This window comes from Phoca vitulina, unplaced genomic scaffold, assembly GCF_004348235.1.
Source record: "Phoca vitulina isolate PV1807 unplaced genomic scaffold, GSC_HSeal_1.0 scaffold4, whole genome shotgun sequence".
Lineage (NCBI taxonomy): Eukaryota > Metazoa > Chordata > Mammalia > Carnivora > Phocidae > Phoca > Phoca vitulina.
Window position 1 is genome coordinate 67477186 of NW_022589707.1, and position 21915 is coordinate 67499100.

A 21915-nucleotide genomic window follows, 5' to 3' on the forward strand; every position below is an offset into this window, starting at 1 on the left:
CGAATAAATGGATACAATAAACACTCTCAGTTTTAGCTTTCTCTTTCCTCTAAACCTGTGTCTCAACCTTTTTAGCAACTGCCACCTTTTAATATAAAACCCCTCACATCTTCATTTAATGTTACTCAAGAATTTGAATAAATTAAATATTACGTCACCAATGAAATAATTTAAAATATTATTTTTTAAAACCACGCACGCTCGTCTCTTCCCCAGGATCCTGATAAAGCTCGCTAGTGCAGTGGTTCTCAACCCAGCTGCACATTTCAATGATCTGGGAAGGTTTTTAAAAATCCTACAGCCCAGACAGCACAGCAGACCAGCTAAATCAAAATCTCTCTGGGTGGGACTCTGGCATTAGCATAGTTTAAAAGCCCTTCAAACAATTCCCATGTGCAGCCAACACTGAGAAGTACTGACCCTGGGGAAGTGTGCTTCTGTCAATTCCGCCACCAACCCCTTAGAAATCTCTGCTGTGTGCCTATGGCCAGGCCATCCGCTCTCCAAATCCATCACTACCTCCTAGAAGACTGTCCTCTCTCAGGAGACCCATCAGAGTAGAATGATGCACCCAAGGCAGGATGTCCGTTCTTTAATTCCCTCACCTCCTGCCTCTGCCAGCAGGTCTGTACCCTGGTCCTGTTCATATCTAATTTCTACAATGTTCAGTAATTGCTTTAATGTACGGTAAACAACCTTGGCATGATGAAATATGAATGCAACTCCGTTCACCGGGGGACGGCCAATTAAAAAAAAAAGGGGGCGGGGGAGATCAAGCTGATAAAATTTTGTTTCCAGGCAATATGATTTGGGTATACTTTTACAAACATGAACAAAGAAAGTCTAAGACTGGTGTGACTTAAATTACATCCAAATTCCATTTTTACTGAAAATCTGGGGCATGTCATTGTATATCTGAGTTTCTGGGAAAGAAAAAGCAGAAACAGCTAAGGGACTATGTGGATGTTTCTGTATAGGCTCCCTTAATAGGTTCTCTTGAATCTTCATGGAAATCTTGTTCTGCATACCCATGATGGCTCCAGCCTCCACAAGGACTGTGGTAAAGCCGCCTGTGTTCTCACCCTTTGGAGACCAAACCTCTCAAAGGTAAGGATGTTTGTGTGTGAATGACCCCTGTTGGTGGAGACTAGTGAAAACAAATGGTTAAACGGGGCGTCTGCAGGGTGCCTGAGGGAAAGAGGATCTGGACTGATGCTCAGATGATGGTATGGAGTAGTGAAGGGTTCAGACTTCAGCTTCAGTGAGCCCAGCGTTCTTACAAATGATTATAAAAATTAGTGACAGCTTGCAGAAAGGGGAACAAAAGGATAGCACTGGGGGAACCAGAAGATCACCATTATCCCAGGGAGGAAAAAGGAGCAAAGAATTGCCAAGCCATCACTTTTAGGAACAGACATGACTGGCCATTTCTAGGTGGAGGGGATGCTCATAAAAAGATCTGCTTGTTTGATTCTCCACAGCCCACAAAGACAGCCCAGAGACAAGGGCTGCCTACTCTGCAGGATTCTGCTACATGCTCCTGTGGATATTCCATGGTGGATGGAACCATCTGACCTTTCACACCACTGTCCCAGGGAAGAGGCCATGGGCCAGCCACTACTTCTGGGAGCTTCCATTTTCATGGGCTTTCACGTGGGAACATTAATAACCTGCAGCCTGGCATGACATCGGCTGAGAGAATATCCCCAACTAGATAGAGCAATACAGCAATGTAGACAATTTATCAGAAGTAAAAACTGGGCTGTTATACTTGGACCATTCCCTGAGGAATGCCATCAGCCTTGGATTTCATTACAACATACTCATATCATGGACAACTGGATGCCAATTAACAATTCTGTTTTTTAAAACCAGAAAGCTGAGTGCTGGGAATCCGAATTTTCTTCTTACTTTCCATCTTTTACCATTACCCGTGTTAATACAGGAAGATAATTCTTCATGTAATTAACAAAACACCACTGACTGGTTTTCAAGTCTTTTTGATTATAGTAATCTAGTCTGCTTTTTAACAAGTTGTGTTTTCTTACTGACTATGAGTTGATCGAGGTAAAATTTGAATGATCTATGATTACCTTGAACCCCATTATTTAAGTTCAGGATCAAAGAGTCTCTGAAATATCTTTCAAAACCAAAAATCCTAGGAACCCAAGACCCACTAGCAGATAAATCTGCCCAGGCTTTTAAAGCTTTTTTATTTTATTGCAAAATTATTTCTGAGAAGAACCACATTACACTGTAACTGACCACAACAGAGTCTGAGTATCAATAAAAGTAATTATTCTTTAGTTATATCTTTCACTTAAGCCTCTGAGGGCTGGTCTGCCTCTCTAAACTCAACTGTATCTCCATTTCACATAATGGATGTGTTCCGGGAACACTGTGAGGCTGAGTAGATCCATAATTAAAGTATAAAAGAGGACTCAGTATTTCAAGAAACTTCTGGCACACCTGAAACTAATATAACACTGTGTATAACATATGCTAAATTATATTACTATATTATACTAATATAATTCCTCAATAAGAAAATAAAATAAAAAGGAATTGGTTCTTCTATGCAAAGGCCCAATGACAAACTAAAAAAAGTAAATAAAATAAATAAAATTTCTGATGAACCATATTTTTATATAAATAACAAACTTCATGGGGCACCTGGGTGGCTCAGTCGGTTAAGCGACTGCCTTCGGCTCAGGTCATGATCCTGGAGTCCCGGGATCGAGTCCCACATCGGGCTCCCTGCTCAGCGGAGAGTCTGCTTCTCCCTCTGACCCTCCCCCTTCTCATACTCTCTCGCTCTCTCATTCTATCAAATAAATAAAAAATCTTTAAAAAAAAAAATAAAAAACTTTTACGTGTTTATAAATCTGGCTTTTTAAAATATAAAAGGTTGCTAAATTTTACCATACACTTTGCCATATTTTTTTAATATTATAGATTTTCATATGTATCCAAATTCATTGTATCCAAATTCCATCCTTGTATCCAAATTCCATCCCGTCTCCAAGACACTGGTCTAATTTTCTATCAGAGGTTCTGATTTCTAAAGTGTTATTTGCCAGTAAGAGGAAGTAAATCAGACATGGAAATGAGGTTCGTTTATTTAATTTCTGGCATTTCCAGGTATATTAAAAAACTGATAAAGCAAAATACATTCTCTGCTTTATTTATTTCAGACTGTAATATATTAGCTACAATGTATAATAAAAGTTATATAGCAATGAATGATTAAAACATACCAAATATCTCTAGCATTTCTCAATGCAGTAATTAAGCTCATTGGCAAAAATAAATCTGAGCCCCCCCAGATCTTCCATTTTTCAATGGAATCTTGCAAATCTTCCATTTTTTTATAAACAGAACAGGAAAGATGGCTCTTTTAAACTATGAACTCATAAATGAACGATAATGATCGAGGCTGTTAGCATATAGCAGTTTCCACGTACCCTGGCACTTTGTCGGTTCACTTTCTTCTCTTCGTCAGGAAGTGGAGGCATTGGGTATGGGTATTTTCTGCTGGAGGCAATAGACCCAGTTGATGAAGAGGGAGACTTGGCAGGAGACAGAGTCCTGAGACGTTGAGAACACATGACATAAATATTATGTGATTGCCTAACATCTTTTTCAAATATCTGAAAAGTGGGTTCAGAACAAACCCTCTGATTCCTATTTTCACAGGCCACTAGTGCAAAGGTTTAGCTATGGGGAGATTCTCTGTCCTTCACAACACTGGAATGCTGGAATTTTACCTTCCTAATGTCATAACTGCAATGGACTGTTCACATGTTAGCACACAGAATCAGACTCTTCAACTAGAAAGCCAATAATGACGTTTCCTACACAAATAGACAAAAAGCTAAAATGGAGAAGGGATAAAATGATTCTAAGAGCTCATAATGGTAAATTAAGTGCACAACATATTAATATTCTGCCTTATTTTTATCACTTAATGTAAAAAATGTTTTAGTACGGTAATTCCAGTTATATTTTTAAGATCTGAAAATATAATACAACTGATACATTTATTAGTTGCTAAGTCACACACCAGTTCACACAAAACTCATGCATTCAGAGGCCAGTGTGTTAGTTGTGAAAGAACAAAGGCAAATACGGGGGTTTTAATAATAAATTAGTAAACATGCAAGCAGTAAGGAGTGCAGAGTTCCAGCCAAACAAAGAGTCTGATGAGAACACACAAAAATGGTCTGATTAGTCCCTACAACCAGCATTTCTGTACAGGGGAGGATTCTGTGCCATCAAAGTAGATCTTAATAATGCATGGAGGGTACACTCGTCCTGTCAATAAGGTGGCTACACCTTATTGACTGGAATGTTACTGAAACTAAAACAAAACACAACAGAAACCCTCCCTATTTAGATAACATCTCTGTCGTGAAGATATCCCGTATGAAAGAGATGTGCGAGCTACGCTGTATTATGCTGTTCTTGTTTGATTCTGCACATGTAGCGGCAATATTTGTGACTAGGCTGAGATCACAGGAAGAGCCCACATCTGTTCCCTTGTCCTTGAAGTGGAAAAAGAAAAAAAAAAAAAACAGCCAGGAGTTTTTCACTCGCATCGTATCAAGGGGAGAGAGTGGTGCTAGTTTTGGCAGCACCCACCCATCCACAAATGTTACCACTACACATCCATGACTGCTCCGTTCTGCGGCAAGGTGGCTCTGAGCCAGGTCACGGAAGGGGTTACTTCCGAAACGGGTCCTTATTGCCAGGGGGCGGGGGATGCAGCTCATCCGCTGGGAGTTTAGGCGGGGGAGGGGGGTGCGCTGGGCAGGGGCAGGGCCACCGCGCTGCATGCAACAGCAACAAGAGGTCTCTTTTTTTCCCCCTTATTCTAAATTTTGGCTCCCAACCATATGTTACGCTTTGCTCTAGTTCTGTAGTTTTCAAATCAGTTCCCATCTATGGACACCAAATATAAGTTAAGGTTGGAAAATATTTTTTCCTACAAGCCCTGAGATCCAAGTGAACGTTCTTGCTCAATTTTAAAAAATCAATAGTGGCTTAATTGGCTTTTAATCTGTAACTCCTAACATTTCCTCTGTCTTTGGAAAACGTCTAGGACCACTTCTTAGCATGGACTGTTAGAATATTACAGATACTTGACTTCTCTTGTGATAATGCTCTCCGCCACAGAGCCGATAGGTAAAACTAAGAATATAAGTACTTCAGGTCCTCCGAAGGGCTATTAAAGCAGTGTACTACTGCAGATTTTTCTAATTCAGATATTAAGGATGTTTTTAATTTTAAGAAAACATTTCCAATATGTCTGTGACCTTTAGGAAACAAATTCAGTATGTGTAGAACGAGGATAAACTTTTGTACTTAGTTAAATACATCTTTCTAAAACAAGGGATAGTAACCTGGCTTCAGATTTTTAGCCTCATCACTACTGGTTAAGATGTCCAAGTTCAGGAAAGCTCGTCAGGTACACCAACAAAGAACCAAATCTTGTTTACTTTAGGGGATCGTGCAAAATGGGTCTTCTTTTTAATTTGCTACAGTGTGTATGTGTTCCTAGCAAGGCTGTAGTCAGTTGGCTTATAGCTTCCCAGACACGCCAGCCATTCACTTGGCCAGGAGTCCAAATGACCAGCTTTGCACACATACCAGGCCATTCCAATGAGAGGTGCTGAGTTTGTCCTTCCTCCAAATATTTTTTGCACGGCCAAATCCAATACTGAGTGAAAACAAAAGCAGGAGATGTTCTCCAGACCTCCCCAAGAAATCTGCACCTGTCTACCTCTCACATGAAGACACCAGTTAGCTGACACTGTGGACTGAGCCTGAGGGGAAGAGAAGGCAAGCAGCGTGATTTTAGTAGGGGCGAGAGGCATCGTGTCCTGGAGGTTGGGCGGTGTGTGACAGCATAACAGGGATTATCTGGAGGGGATGTTCAGCCTCAGAATGAGAGAGCAGAGAACAAGATAGACTAAATCAGTTGAGGGAAATACAAACAAACTAAAATTTGGTCACAGATGTCTAAGAGAGTCATTTCTTGAAAACTGCCTCCAGGCCCTTTTCTGGCCCTGGCTACTTGCCTGCTAGCTCCAATCTGGCTTTCACTGAAAACCAGGCAAAGGCCCAGCTCATTCACTCACAGAGTAATCTTTGAACCAATGTTAACCATTGTCATTACAGCACCTTTAAAAACCGTAATAAGCCTAGTGGGTGCCATTTAAGGTTACACAATGAAGGTGTGCCCGTGTGCCAATGGATTGTGGTCTGTCCTTGCTGGGCCGGCCTTTTGCAGACATGCCTGGAAGGCCAAGCTCAGCTCCCTTCTGCCCCCCGAGACGTGGCTGAAACCAGGCCCGTCACACGTGAGAGGCACAGGTCCCCCTTCCTCCCTTGTCTGGGTTCAGGTGCAGATTTTATAGGAGCCTAATCCAGAAGGATTTATAAAGTGTCCTAGGATAGGATTTAAGTAGTCCATATCCACCCCGCTATTCTTAAGTATTACAGCGAAGTGGAAAGGGAATAGATTTTGAAGTCAGAGCCAAGCTGTTAATTCTGGTTCTGACACTTACTAGCTATGCTACCCTGAGCTACTCTGTGTGCCTCAGTTTCCTCCATCCGTAGAAAGGGAGTAAGAATGCCTACATCTCATGAGGTGGTGAGAAATAAAGGTACGTGGTAGGCACTCAATACAGGATAATTATTATTAGTTTCTTTTCAGAGTTACTGCATTTTCCATAAGATCATGGAAGTGGGACTCAACAACTTGATGAAGAGAGTAATCGAATGCATAATACTCGAGTGGAAGTTGAGTATTGAGCTTGTAAAAGCACTGTCACCAACTGCCCCCAAGATCTAGGTGTGGGGAGATAATGCTCTTGCCCAGCTTGATGCGAATATATGCTGGCAATCCTTTGAGCAACCACTGTGTGATACAGAACTAGGCGAGGGAGAACAGCTGAGGCATTATGATCACTCAAAACCTTTCGGCATTTGCTTTGCTCCTCACAGTGATGTGGATATAATATTTTAAATGCTGGGCTGTACTTTGGACCAGTTTACTGCAGTCACTACGTCCCCACTGCATTCTGATAAGGAGGCCACAAACCCCACACAATATGGACGATTAATAAAATGGCCTTTGCCCTCATCGGTGGTTTTGGCAGGGGAGGTAATCCTGAACAACCTGGTGGCTGATGAAGCAGATCTGAGCTTAAGCAGAGGGTTGGCAAAGCATAAGCCAAGGTGTGGATACACTTTGGGCCTCCCTATGTAAGGACTGGCTTGGATGAAGGGTGGATGAAATTCTGTTGTGTGAGAATCACTGTTAAAAGCTCTGGGGTATCTTAATGATTCACAATTTTCACAGAAATTGTGTGTTGGTTTTCAACCCTTACCAACATAACCCTGATTAATCCTAAAATGACAGTTCCATTATAAACCTCCAGTGAATTCTATCTAGCCTTTAAATACAAATATGGATTTTAATAATTAATTCTTAAGTTGACTATCCACTGTGGGAACTGACATCTCATATTAAAAGAGGAGATAAAGGAACCCTCTAAAACTGCCCTTGCAGCTTTGCACGTGCAACCAGGGGGGCTAAAGCATTTCCCCATCCAAATTGCGTTTAGTCATGCAGCTTCTGGGCAGACCTGGGCGCTGAATCTAAGAAATGTGAACTCTTCTCTGGGAGCCACGTAAACTACTCAGCTGACCCAGGGGACGTGAAACAACTCTTCCGGGGTACCATTTCACAAATTATTGGTGCAAAAAAATGCTAAGTCCATTGAGGTATAAAAGCCCTAGCCCCTATGGGGCCAAAGTCATTCTGTTTTGGTGCCATGGCTGATACAAATTACAATCTGCCCACAAGCCTGAGGAAGATAGACAGGAGAAATAGGACTGCAGGTGAGCCAAGATTCCAAATAACATTCAAAATAATCTTACCTGTCTTCCTGACGTTGGCCATCTTGAGAGCTACAGGTGAGGGTGGGATGTTCGAATGTGAGTGTATGTGTATGAGGTTCAGTGTGGGGAAGTGACAGAAGCAGGGGAACAGGGCAGGAGGGAAAGATGGGGCATAAAAGCAGGATATATTGTTGTGAGCAGGCAGGGTTATGCTTTCCTTGGGATATATGCAAATGTATGGATCAAATTAAAATGCAAATAGGTCTAATCATTTTCTCAAACTATACATGTCTAAACTAAATGGTACACTGGAAGAGAAAGTCCACCTTAGATGGGTGCTGAGAGTTAAGTACATATACATATTTTGATATCTGTTAAATGCTGACCCAAGTCATGGCAAAAAGTAATCTGAAAGCTTATTCTGTTCAGAAGAGGTAGCAACTGAGTCCATATTTCTTCTTTACATTAGTTGTCCACAAAGTAGTCATATATACACTGGACATTTACCTCTAGGAAATCACTTTGGTATTACAGAGAATGAAAAAAATGCCATAAGAGCTCTTGGGAATTCTCTCTGACCTCTGAAGTTAGACTGAGCTACAGTGGATTGAGTAAATTCTAGAGTTTCTAAAATATAGGGATACTCAGTCTGCTCTTTTGTGAATCGAGAACATGTTTTCTCTCTGCTTCCTGCTCTGTGTGAAATGTGAGACAACAATCATCTTCCTAGCATAAAAAGTTCCTCGGATGTTTTGTTGAGAATCTGTAAAACACTTCTCAGCATAGCCCTTGTCTGGTAGCGAGTGCTTGTACTGAATAAATAAAACCTAAACTCATTCGATCCCACTCTCTTGTGGTCAAGATTCTTTCAGTAATTTTAAGTTCCATTAAATCACTGTTTTTACTCGAAGTGAAATTCTGCTACATTTCATTTAGTTTCTTTTCATGTTTTCCCTTAAGTTTTTTCATATGCACTATGCACTCTTAAGGCAGGAAGTAGGAAAAATGCACTATAAAACTGCTAAATTCTAGAAATTAAATTGTTCAGGTTAATAGTGCTTCTTTATTAGTGGAAAGTATGTTTCATGCCCATAGAACACTACATAGCATAAAATGAAGAGAAAGCTACTAAAAAGCTCAAGATGGTGATGGGGGCATGCACTAAATGGTAACCCTTTCAAATGGCTTCATTTGAAACATTCAGAAAAGAACTAGACTTGCTCATGAAGCCAGAAACAGAGATTAAAAGGCAGCAAATAAACAAGGACCCTTTCCACTTATGGGAACTTGTATTTGGGAGATACAAGCTAGAGAGCCAGTCACACTACAGTATTTGTATGTGCTGGGAGAGTTTGAAAAGGATATAAAATTAATGTATAAAATACCTAAAGTATGGTCCTTCAGTGTTTTTATTCACATCTTCTACCCACTTAGCTACATTATAGTCTCTTTTGAACCATGGGTTTAAATACCTGCAGAAAGCAATGGAAGGAACAAAGAAAGCAGAACAAGATAGAAAATCTGAAAATACACAGCACAAGCTTAGCAAGGATGTTCTTCACCCTCCAAATGCAAGTGACTATGGCAAATAAACCAGGATGGATGCTGGGGATTATGAGGCAGTCTGTACGATGACATGAGAATAAACTCAGCTACAACGAGGCTCGAGGCATTCTAGAATGTATTCAACATTTCAGGGAAAGCCTTGGCAGGGGTTTCCCCAAGGGAATCAGAAGCTGTCTTCCAATCATAGCACTGTCAGAGGTCCCATTCACCCACCTCCAAAGTGGCTTTTTCCAGGCCACCTCTCATTTGGCTCCTTGGTTTTCAAATGATAACGATGCTTTTTGAGAATATTCAGATGGCTGCAATTCCAACCTGGTGTTTGGGTATATAACACCCCAAGAACAATTAAAAGGAGCAACGTTCTCTTTCCAATATGAAAAAAAAAAAAAAAGACTTTACATGGCTTCCGTCTCACTCCAGATAGCAGACCCTAGGCTGGAGTTAACAAGAAAGGTGCTCCAGTTGGCTATAGAGAGCGGGAAGGGTCCCGCTCTTCTGATCCCGGAGCCCCCATACACATTAAGTGTGGGTCAAATAGGTCTCCAGGATCTTTAGGTTGGGTTCAGCAATTTAGTTGTAGCTGCAATATTCCTTCTTCCTTTTATGCACTCCAGACTAACGAGTTTGTGTTTCCATTAGGAAATGGGCCTCAGAAGTTGCCTTCTGAATGTCTGATCATGAATTATGTGAGTGACTGCCAGAAGATACAAATGACCTTCATTAGCATTTCCCTGATGGATCTGGCAAAGTCTCCATCGGAATTACTGCGCAAAGGAAAATTTAAAAGATGGTAAATTGGGAGTGCAAGTTGTTGTTGTTGTTGTTGTTGTTTTTCCCCTTTGATTTGAACCCAGGGAGCCAAGCAAAAACACATCCCCTTTCAGAATGTGCTCTTGTAAAATAAATACAGATTCAACAAATCCAATGTTGGAACAATTTGGAGGTTGTACTGAATTTTCTCATTTAAAAAAAGTAACTTCTAGAGACACTACAGATAACGAAGATGCAAGCTCTATCAAACTTTGCAAGTTATTTGGAAAGAAACCAGGGGAAAGATAAAATACACTATTCGTTTGGGGTTAAACTTTGCTTCTTTCCGCCATATTTGGTTTTAGTTTATAAATACATTTAAATCATGACCACATTTCTGGTTATATAAACAAAATTAGACTACTTTTTCCATAGCCCTTTCCCTCATTTTTAGCTATAACCAATGCAGCTCCCTCCTAAGAGAAGGGTTTAGTTGCTTTTTATGTCTGTAAGACCATTTTTGCTAAGACAGTGTCCCCTGCCTCGGGAACAACTCAAGCTAGTTTTGCCTTTACCCACAATCATTGCCAACTTGCACTTTTCACAGAGATAGCCAATTAAAACTTGCGTAAAAACCTCCGCTGAGCCTTTGAACAAAAAGAAAAAGTCAAAACGCAAGTGCAGCCAGAGATGAAGGCCAGTGAATGCTCCGGCCTGGGGAAAACCCGAGAAAAAGCCCATGCAGCTGTTATCAGGTGAAACATAGCCACACAGCAAACTGAGTCACCCACAGGCAGCTTCCAGGAGGAGACGTGTGTTCCTTTCACTGACAATCTCAGAAGCTCAAAGGGCGGATGCCATGGCTGTTCCATGAAACCTACAGCTGAATGGCTTGGCTTGCATGTAATGGACCTTTCCCTCCATTTCGGGGAGCATCTCAGAATGCTGTGATCACTTCACTAGAGGTCACTGAAGAGAGGTCTCAATGGTGGTTCCTTCTGGGGATCTGCCCGTGAAAGTGTCTTCACGGTGGGCTTCCTAGCATCTCTAGGTGGTGGGGGTAGAAGTGATGGGATTTTATCGCACCGCTCTAAACCTGCCTACGTGGCTTGAGTTGGAAGTAGCGCAACATGCAAAAAAAAATGCGTTAGACGGGAGAGCTCTTTGTGTTCTCCAGAATGGGTAAGGCAGAGGAAAACTAGCTGGTGCTGGCTGGACCAGGACCATGTCCAAGCAGATGTTGGGGGTCAGTCAAAGATCAAATGACCCTGTTCTCAGCCAAGGAAGGGACTAGGAGGGAGATTAAGTGGCAGCCCAGAATGAAGGGGCAGGTGGAGACTGACCTGTGATCCAGACTCCCTGTCTGGGGGCTGTCAGAGCCCCCTGGGCTTATGCCTTGGGATGGGACTGTCTGGGCGAGGGAGTGCCCAGGCTCAGGTGCTTGGGGCTCCCTCCTGTAAAAACACAATATATAATACAAAGTCTAAGCCAAAACCTTTTTTCACATCATGTACAACAGTGAGGAAGATGCAAAAACTTTGAGTGGAAAAAAACAATACAATAAACAAGGACACTGTAGGTTGTTAATTAGCAGAGTATGCATTTGTGGTGAACGTTTTAATTCATGTCCTGATGTTTCATCATCCTTTGGGATGATGGGTACTAAAGGGGATGTTGAAATAATGGACTCGATGATACCTTTTAATCTAAAAAATAAAAAAGAGGGTCATTCTGCTCCTCTTATAGTCCCACAAATTATAATGTCATATCTGAAGCAAAAGGGATTATTTAGCGAATATGGAAAGTATAAGAAAAGACTGTCAACATAACTCCTGATATGCTATATATTAGGATTCTTTTCAAGGAAAAACAAAAATATATAGATAGGTATATAGTGCCCATACGATAAGGTACGTGAAAATAGTGGTCAACCTCAAAGACTTGGTTCCATTTAATTAACATGAGTCATGTACCCAAATCTGAAAAGTCTGAAAAATCTGAGGGAGTCCTTAATACTTCTTCCTCACAAAGACGATTCCACCATGACATCTTATTAAATACTATAGTGTTATCTCATAGGCAAGAAATTCCATAAGGGCTATCTAGTATTATAATTTTTATCATATGATATGAGTGGGAATTTTACATAAGAGTTTTAAAAAGTAAGTGACCGTGCTAGAAAATACTGTATGAATCTTGCTAAACACCAAGTGTCGTTGGGTCCTAAATACATAGCTTTAATATAACATTGGTTTATTTTCACGGGAGTTTTCAAAGCCCTATTATAGGAAATGCTGTTAAAATGCTAACCAGTACATCAAGGAAGTTCTGAAGAACATTTTGCAGTTTTATCTGTATTCTTGTGAGTAACTGAGATGAGCTAAGGCGCTATTTACCAGGTGACCTCATGCAAAACAAATCAAACAACATTCCAAGAGTTTATCTACAATGAGCCCTAAAGCATCCAAGCGCTTTGGGAATGTAGAAGATAAACTCGAACAGGTTAGTTATTTATGATGGAGTTCTATGATGTCATTCTGGACCATGCAATGGTTATCACTGAAACCTATCTATTGTTTCTAAAATAAAGTATCCTCTAGCAAACTTTTGACAAGCCACTTACAAGACAATACCATCAGCAGGAAGGTCCAAATTTCAGGGCACTGTTTTTATTCCTGGACTGAAAAAGGCAGGGTATATGATGGAAAAGCTAACATAAGTTTCGGACAAGCAGTTAACAAACACCTGCTATTCAGATTTTTTTTTTTTTTTTTAAGTATTAAGGCATGAAGAGGCAAAGGTGATCCTAAAAACAATAGCTAGCAATGCAGTGAGAAAGAAGTTAAAAAAAAAAGTTTAGGTAGGTCCAAAAAGTATGGTTAATTAAAACCTGGTAGCAAGGTCCAGAAGGATACTGAGGGTGTGTTTGATTCCTCGACGTGGGATAAAGGTTTGAGGAAGCTTGGTTTTGCTGTACTTTCTTAAGTGAAGAAACAATAAAAAAAAAAAAGTGCATGGTGTTTACCTCATTAGATAACTTTAAATGTAATTTCTGATCCCACACTCCCCCCTTAAAAAAAAAAGTGTGGCTATCATTTAAAACAGATAGTGTTGCAATTAGTGACAATGATTCCGTTAAAGAGCAAGTTTTGATAAGTGCCCTTTTAAATGTCCTCAGAAGGAAGATTTAAAAGGGAATACATATTCCATTAGTCTGAGAGAATGCTTAGATTGCAGCCATGAAGCCCTCCGGGCGGTGGTTCCACACTGTGAGCAGTCTCATGCTCTAGGACGGCGGGAATTTTCCCCTGATGCTTCTAGGCTGTGTGAATACTGGGAAGAGGAAGGGTGACCCTCTGGAATGGCTGGACCCCGGGTGATGAGAAGAAAGGAATGTTATCAAAATTCCCTTCAAAAGGAACCAAGACACCACAATGGCAGGTTACTGGAGGAAAAAGCCTGCAGCGAGGGTGGGACCCCCCACTATCAGTGAATATTGGTTTGGGTACAGTTGCGGAGATGCCTATGTAAAAGAGAAAAGCCATGGTTAATTTTAAAACGGCAAAAAGGAATTAAAAAGACAAAACCAAGACCAGAGGCATGGTTTACAGTTCTTTGATGATCTCGTTACTTAACCCTGCACACTAACTGCACAGGACCTTGGAATGCCTTTCTCCATTAGAGGTTTAGACTTACTCAGTTGAATTAGACCGAGGTCTAAATCGTTTGCCTCTGATTTTCTTTCTGTTGCCTCCCAGGTTACCTGAAAAAGACAGTTTATGGCTAGATTTGAATGTAAACAAACAACGGTCACATGGGTAATTACAGGGTACTTCAAGTGGTGTAATCACAGCCAGCCCCTCCCAGGACCTAGGGCTACAGGTAGGGTACTCTGCATAGCCTTCTCTCACATTGGTGCTACCGAATCCCGTCATTTCCCATCCAAGAATAAAAGAAAGAAATAATAAATGCCCTCTTCTCTGTTGGGAGAAGAACTAAAGAGCATACATGAAGAACAAATCTTTACAACCAAGAACCACAAAAGAGAATTGGGGTTCTGCAAACAGATGCACTAGCTGTTCAGAAGGCCACAGTATACCTTGCCAAGAGTTGCTTCGAGGTCGTCCATTTTCACAGATGTCTGAAATATGTTTTGTGTCCGGGATCCTTTCACTCCAAGAATGAGAAAGTCCATTCGACCTGAAATTGAAAAGGTGTGTATACTGTTCAAAACTACAATCAAGTGAACTTAGTTTTAAAATCAGTAAGCAAAATTTCTAAGCATTACTGTGCATTAAATAAATCAAGAAAGAAAAAAATCTGAAATGAAAGAATGAAGAGACCATGAAAGTCTTCATGAAGAAGGCAGAATTACACAACATTCAATTTAAGAAAAGTCAAATACAATGGAACCCCATTACAATAGTGTATAATGGAAAAGTATCAGCATACCGTGCAAGCCAATTACATTCCCAACAACCACAATGAGCAAATGCACTTCATAGTTCAGTTATGTAACTCGAGCAGAAGAGTTATAATGGGGTCCCACTATAGATGTTTCTTAATTGTAAAGCAATGGTTTTCATTCAGATATTATGAGAACATGGACTTCCAAGAGATTTCATTAAGATCTGTTCAATTGAACCGGTCAACCTTTATCAAAGTAATATTTAGGTTTTCTTAAACAATAAAACTATTTTCTGAGAATTGGCATTTTCTCCACAAATATGCCCCCCCAAAAATGTAGTGCTGTTAGTTAATTGCCCAATAACCAAACTGAATCAGATGTTTATCATGGAAGTGTCTCTCACAAAGCCCATGTACCATTGAGCCCTTGTCCTGTGTCCTACCATCTTAAATAAATTGTCTACAAGAAGCAAAACTTACACACCTACCTGTACCACATAAGAAAAGCGTTTTGACAAACTACATGTATTTAGGAGGAGTCACATAATTTGATACCATTTCTAACTACTTAAAAGTCATAACCCACTCTTCTAATATCTGGGAATTATTCAAATCAGTATTTTAAGCTCTTCTTGAGGTACTTTAGACAATAGCACTATATTTAAAATCTTTTCCACACATCATTCCAGTTAATCGCTAATAATGTCTATTTTAAAAGGAGCCTTCTAATGATGAATGAAAATAAATGGAACTCAGCACAATTATTACACATTAATTCCCCAGATTAGGAGTTTTACAACATAATTTGCTAATTATAGAATGAATCCTATTTTGTCCAGAAGGACAACAGAAATTCTGCTGGAATCCATTGATTTCTCTGTCTATTTACCATGTTATTTAATTTAAAATTAAATATTTGACCAAGAAAATATTTATATACAGAATTTAGATAAACCTTATTATCTTAGCCAAAAATACCCCAATAGAAAGAATAAAAATTTTTGAACATCCTTCTATAGATCTGTACTCCTTGTGCAAAAACTAATATTTTTATTTTTCTCTAAGCTATGTTATCTGAGTAAAAACAATCCTTCATGCTTAAGACAGTTCCACATAAAGAAGAGTTCCCAGATCTACTGATTCTTTCTTTTCTCCTTTGTGATTATTTACAGAGTGAGATCCGTTGTAGAATTTTTACAGACGATTCACTCCATATAGAATTCCAGAAGAGATCACGTTTCTTCTAAATAAACTAGAAATTCCCCTTCAGTCTCCAAAGTGCCTACTGTGCCCAAAGCAATGTACTAGGCTATCAAATCTTTTTTTTCTATACATTACACCCCTATCACCAATTTTAAAGAAACTCTTCCACAGGAACATTTTAGCTTTCTTCAATGTGAATGTAGGTCTCATTTCCTAAAACATTCCAACTATTTATTTCTTCTACCAGTTTATTTTATTAAGCAATTATAAAGCATGCAGAATTTTAAATGGTCTTATACACCTTAAGATCCTGGAGCAAGAATATAACATCAAAGTTTAAGACATATAAATAATATATTAACCCCACTTGTCCTATTATAAAATTCAGGCTAATATTAAATATACTTAATTTGGCAACCGAACTCTAAATTAGAAAGTCTAGAAATAATCATTCCAGGAATAAAAGGCAAAATCATAATATTCAAATATATGATTCACAGAGAAGCAATCTTTTTTTCACAGCAAGCTTAGCTTTGGTATATTTAAAATTTAAAAATATTCAACGCAGCATTTATAGTACCAATTTAACAACTGCTTTACTGAAGCATGACAGTAACCTTTTTCTTTGACTACCCAACATGACATAAAGCTCACCATTTAAAATGTTATAAGTTACTATGTATAGTTTCTTAAGCCATATAAGAGCAAGATTGAAAAACCCTAGGATTTCTATGTAGATTTAGGATTGTTATTGGTTTGGTTTAGTTTTGGTTCAATTTCTGGCCTGATTTGCTTAACAAGTGGTTCTGAGCATATGGCATTTGGAAGCGCAGTAATCAAAGAACAAAGGATACTATTTTTTAACATTCAAGAAAGAAGGAAGAAGTAATCAAACCTGCTGCAAAATAATGAAATGTTCTGACTAATGGAATAATGTGTGATGGAACAGGTAGAAATCTGAAAATGCGACAGAAAAGCAGACCTCTTCTTAGAACTAGATGCTGAGTTTGTGCTGACTCCAGGAGGAATGTCGCTATAAAAAGAGTCGCCATCTCCAGGCTTTTTTACATAATCTCCCTGGGGTAACTGTCTAAGGCATAATAAACATTTCAGAGTCAGAAAACAAGACACACACATGAACACAGACATATACAAATATTCTTTTAGGAAAAAAGAGGTAGGGATAATGATCTACATGAATCAAATCTATAACAACATGTAAGATTATATTTAATAAATGTGACACGTTAAGTCATTCTAACTGTAGAGGTCAAAAATGCAATCAGTGAAGTCTATACAGTCTGGATGAATAAAGCCTTGCTTCAGGAGAAAAATATGGAAAGATGAAGTTTCTCATTGTAACTTTATTATACTTGGAGATGTTGACTGAAGTTTTGTCTTTAAAAAAAAAAAATGGTGCTGAAGGAAACATGTTGGGACAGACCGTCCTTGCCCCAGATAAGGCACAGTTTTTTTTCACTGTGGTCAATAAACTATTCAAGATTTCCAAACATTATATAATGTAACCCCAAGCCCAATTAAGTCCTAAAATAACGGAAGGATTTCTAAGCCATTTTCTATAATTTAATCCAATTAAATTCTTATTAATCTGTTCAATCTGGAGCTTCACTGTTCATTCAGGAGAAATAGGAAGAAACTGAAAGAGATTCCAACACCAATCAAAAATGTAATGCTATAACTACACAGTAGAATATGTAAAGGGAGATAATTCTGCAAGAGGAAGAAGGGGTTGAAAAATAAATGAATTCTTGCTGAGACTATAGGAAGATACTTATAGGTAGGTTGGTGGGTGACCTCGGTTCTCTATCTCCACTGTAGAAGGAACACAACAAAGGAAGATCCATTTAATCTGTACTATTATTGACCCCACTTGCTCTGGTTTTGAATTAACTAAGGTTGGAACAGATTTTTATTACTTTTCCTAACGGAGGAGGGTAGAAAACTCTAGAATGGACCACCTAGCCAAACTCAACAGCTAATCTGATCACCTGCCAATGCCTGGCCCCCAAAAAAGCCACCTGCATCCAAAACTTGATTCAGTTCCATTTGGTACCCTTGTGGGAGGCGCTGGATTGAGAATTTTAAACAGAGTTATACTCCAATAGGTCTCCAACAAAGGCCAAATTTGCTAACTCCTTTTTCTACTTGGTTTTTCCTTAGTGAGCATGCTTACCTTGGTTACTTGCTCATGCTAAATTCTATCTTAAAAAATGCCACTTTCAGATGTTTGCTTGCTTGTACCAATTCCTATTCTGTTTGAAACGCTGACAACACTTGGTCATTTGTTCTTTTGAATTACTTGAATACCTCCCTCATATTATTTCAATCCTATATACTCACACATTTCCACAAATCTAAAAAATTTTTTTCAACCCATAGGAAGCACATAGATAAATTTGTGTGATCCTCCCCTTTGAAGAAAGTCAAATTTCTCATTAGATTTGTAAGACTAATTTTAGAACTCTGTGATATTCTTTCAAAATATTTTTAACCCCTTAAGTGGCTTCAGCTCATAATTGTAACTTTTTTATTTTTCCCAGTTTATGAAACATTAATTTTATACAAAAAATAGTACAATTTCCCCATATTCACAGTGTTAATAATACAGGACAAATGATACATATTGTTATGCAAGAGATCTTTAATCTCTGGAATCACATTTTCTGCCTTGCCTGCTATGAGTAAAACATTCTGTCATGTTTGGAAAAAAAAATGATCTCAAGAAACTCAGAGTTCTGTATGTCGCCTCAGGGTGGAAACTTTCCTTTTGGATCATATTAATATTTATAAAAGAATACCATCAACATCATCTCCAACAATAATCTTTATGGTTAACAAATCCTTTTTCTCATCATCACCTTTAATAATAATCTCTATAAGCTGATAAGATGTGCCTCACTAAATTCAAATTAAATGAAGACAAATTCCAACTACATCTGACCCTTCCCATTAATCTATCCCCCAAATTACCTTTTCATTACCTGGTTCTGGCATTCAGGCATTTACCAAGGGCTCCCTTGGCTGAGGCTGCAGGCTTAAATGGACTACCTCTCACGTGAAATAGATGGGCCTCGTTTTGTTGCTGGTTTTGTTTTTTTTTTTTTTAACTCTGCACATTTTACCACTCCTTCAGTGTAATTTCTCTGCAGGGCATGGTCATCTTTCACACAATGCACAAAAATTCTAAACACCAAACATATCATAAACCATGGGCTTCAGTCAAGGGGTTGGAAGGGAGTTTAAGCTTAATGAACTTCTGGGGTGTGGCCTTATTTTTATGGTGATGAGCAGATTAGATTCTTAGCTATCTCTATTAGGAAGGCTCCAAAATAGAGAAACTACTCTGTATTCCCCTTAAAATCACATAAGGAATGCATGTAACTTTCTGCACATAGTAAATGAATAACAATGTTAATGACAGATTAAGAATTTTGTTAAAGATCTCTTAAGAATGATATTTAACATTCTTCACTGTCCAGTGAAGAATCATGTATCCATTGCCGATTACAACAAACTTACTTCTTCTTGTTTAAACTTTAGTGAAGATAGAGAATATCAGGTCCCCATGATCAATAAAATAACATTTCATCATTTCTTATATAAGATCATTAATGACTAAATGAGTCTTTAAATTTTTTAATTAAATTTCTTTTTCTAGTCTTTATGGCTTTCTTCTTAAATTTTTATCATCTCATGGAATTTTGACTCACGAAGTGATTACTACATTAGGTGGCTTGACCAGCACCAAGTTTTGTCATGGGATCATTACCTCATATCTCCCACATTATATGCAAATATGTAGATACACACACGAATTTTTATAAATAATGACTAAAATAAAAGCTTATTTAACTAAGTTCTTTTTCCTCAGAAAGGAACCCTGTTATGAGGGTAGTCTGGTCTTTCCTTAAAGGGTCCAATGAACCATAATATTTAACTTTAATCCTTACACAGACTCAAAATGAGAATACAATGAAAAAAACTTAATTAAGTCTTAACTTTAATGCTGAAGGAGGCACTTCTCCAATGCTTTGTTGGTGTCTGGGCTGTCTGATATTAGAATTGTTACTTTACTGTTTTAAGAAATATTATATAATATGTACCAAGTCACACTGACAGATGCATGAATATCACTTAAATAATAATAATAATATAAAAACAAACTAAGATAGGTTTGAAAAAAAGGAGGGAGGGAGGTTCACAAGCAGAAAATAAACTGGCTAAAACAGGTGAGAGAGAAATGAAATGGGGAAGGGGGTTTCTGCTTAAGGTACAGATCAGGAAGATATGATCTAATTATTTATTCTATTTCACATTAATCATAATGATGTGTGTTCATTTCAGACAAAGGAAGAGAATATTTCAGCTGAATATGGATGTTATATAAATCCAAGTTCAAATTAATGTTTTCTTATTCTATTGCTACTTGCAAACCGATCTGAAAACTAAAGCTCAAACTTATAACTCTTGTATCAAAGTATACAGTTGCTGGGGCGCCTGGCAGGCTCAGTTGGCGGAGTGTGAGACTCTGGATCCTGGGGTTGTATGTTAGAGCCCCATAGTGGGTGTAGAGATTGCTTAAAAATAAAATCTTAAAAAAAAACAGACACACAGAATACACAGCTGCTAAATCCTAAAGCAATTATGATAGCATCAGCTGAAAATAATATGGAAGCCTTCGTCCCTGAAAATTTTAAAGAAAAAGATCAGCCATCCTTCTGACTACATGATGTATAAAAGAACTCTCCATGGTTCCTAGGTTACATGGTTCTCCCCTTCGTAAGGTAACACTGGCAGATTTAAAGTGATACCATTCATGCATGGGGTTCTGCTACTGTGTCCAGAACAGGGCTTCTGTTTTTATTAAGCAGTTTGTAAACAAAAGGGAAACAAAGGGTTGACAGACTTGCAATTAAACCTATCATGCCAGGTTATCAAGCTCCTTCACAGAATTACTTGCCTGACTTCTCTAATAATTTGAAAGTTATGCCTAATGGCTATCATTAATAAGAATCTGATAACTGGCTATATGTTTAATATGGTCTTGCATTTAGTGTCAGAGCAAACCTTTATGTTCACCCACACTTGCACCAGGTCAACCAGCATGTGTGGGCCTCATTCATGCGGATGAATGCTGCCTTTCTCTGTGAGAACAACCACATTCACCTCCTTCGTCTGAAGATCAGAGAAACACAAAGTCTTCAGAGACCACATACTAAGAACTTCCCTCACTATGATGCTTCACAGATTACATAGAACTTTATCTGATTTAAAAGTCGTGGGAAATTTAAGTGATTTCCCAAGAAATCACATCCTAGCAAGTGAATTTCTGATTCCTCGTCACTTAGTCCTCCCACCATGGAACCTCAAAGGAAAACCTTTAAATTTAAAGACAAAGACAACTCAAAATTCTTATTTCTATTTCCTAGCATCCTTCGGAACTGAACACATCTTTCTGAACATCTGAAAATATTTTTATAAGACTATACATTTCTTAATGCATGCTTTGGTCCACTGGCCTTGCCCTACCTGCTCTATCACCGCTGACAAATATTCTCAAAAAGGAAAATCCTTCAGAAGATATTTATTAAAGTCCATTATTTGCTACTTCTTCATTTTGAGAATTATTCTACAAGTCTAAGACTCATTAGCTATAGACAAGGGCAAAAATAAATAAATATTGTAATGAAATATAGCAAAATACATAAAATAAATATCTGTCGAAGATGTGACCACTCTCAAAATATGAACTAGATTCCAAAATAGTAACCAGATTGATAAAATGATGACTCAGTAATGCCAGGAGGCATGAAATTATATCAGACACATAAAGGAAATCCTTAATGCAAAAAATGTTCTCAACTGTTACCTATGTAGATCCCGAGTTAGAATAAGAAGTTGGTACACAGTTTTGCATATTAATAATTTTTTGTAGTGTCGGCAATTCCCTTATTCTGGATAGTACTCCAGGTGAGAATGTGTCTTAGAGCACTGCTTTAGGTTTGCTTATGTGGCTTATATTTGTGACATTTTACTTTCCTTTTTATATGTAAGCAATAT

The 21915-nt window shown here is 38.5% G+C and overlaps 1 protein-coding gene across 12 annotated transcripts in view; it reads right to left on the reverse strand.

Annotated features, from left to right (window-relative positions):
- The window catches only part of ADAM22 (ADAM metallopeptidase domain 22), a 220734-nt gene that overhangs the window by 4296 nt on the left and 194523 nt on the right, over positions 1–21915 (reverse strand). Inside the window, exons 27-32 of one of the 12 annotated variants that reach the window (XM_032402231.1) lie at positions 16817–16924; positions 14324–14424; positions 13921–13987; positions 11568–11678; positions 9294–9380; positions 3465–3588 (exon numbers count right to left, since the gene is read on the reverse strand). In XM_032402231.1, coding sequence (XP_032258122.1) covers positions 3465–3588; positions 9294–9380; positions 11568–11678; positions 13921–13987; positions 14324–14424; positions 16817–16924 — 598 coding nt within the window. The other 11 variants (XM_032402233.1, XM_032402232.1, XM_032402235.1 and 8 more) reach the window with 11 other exon arrangements.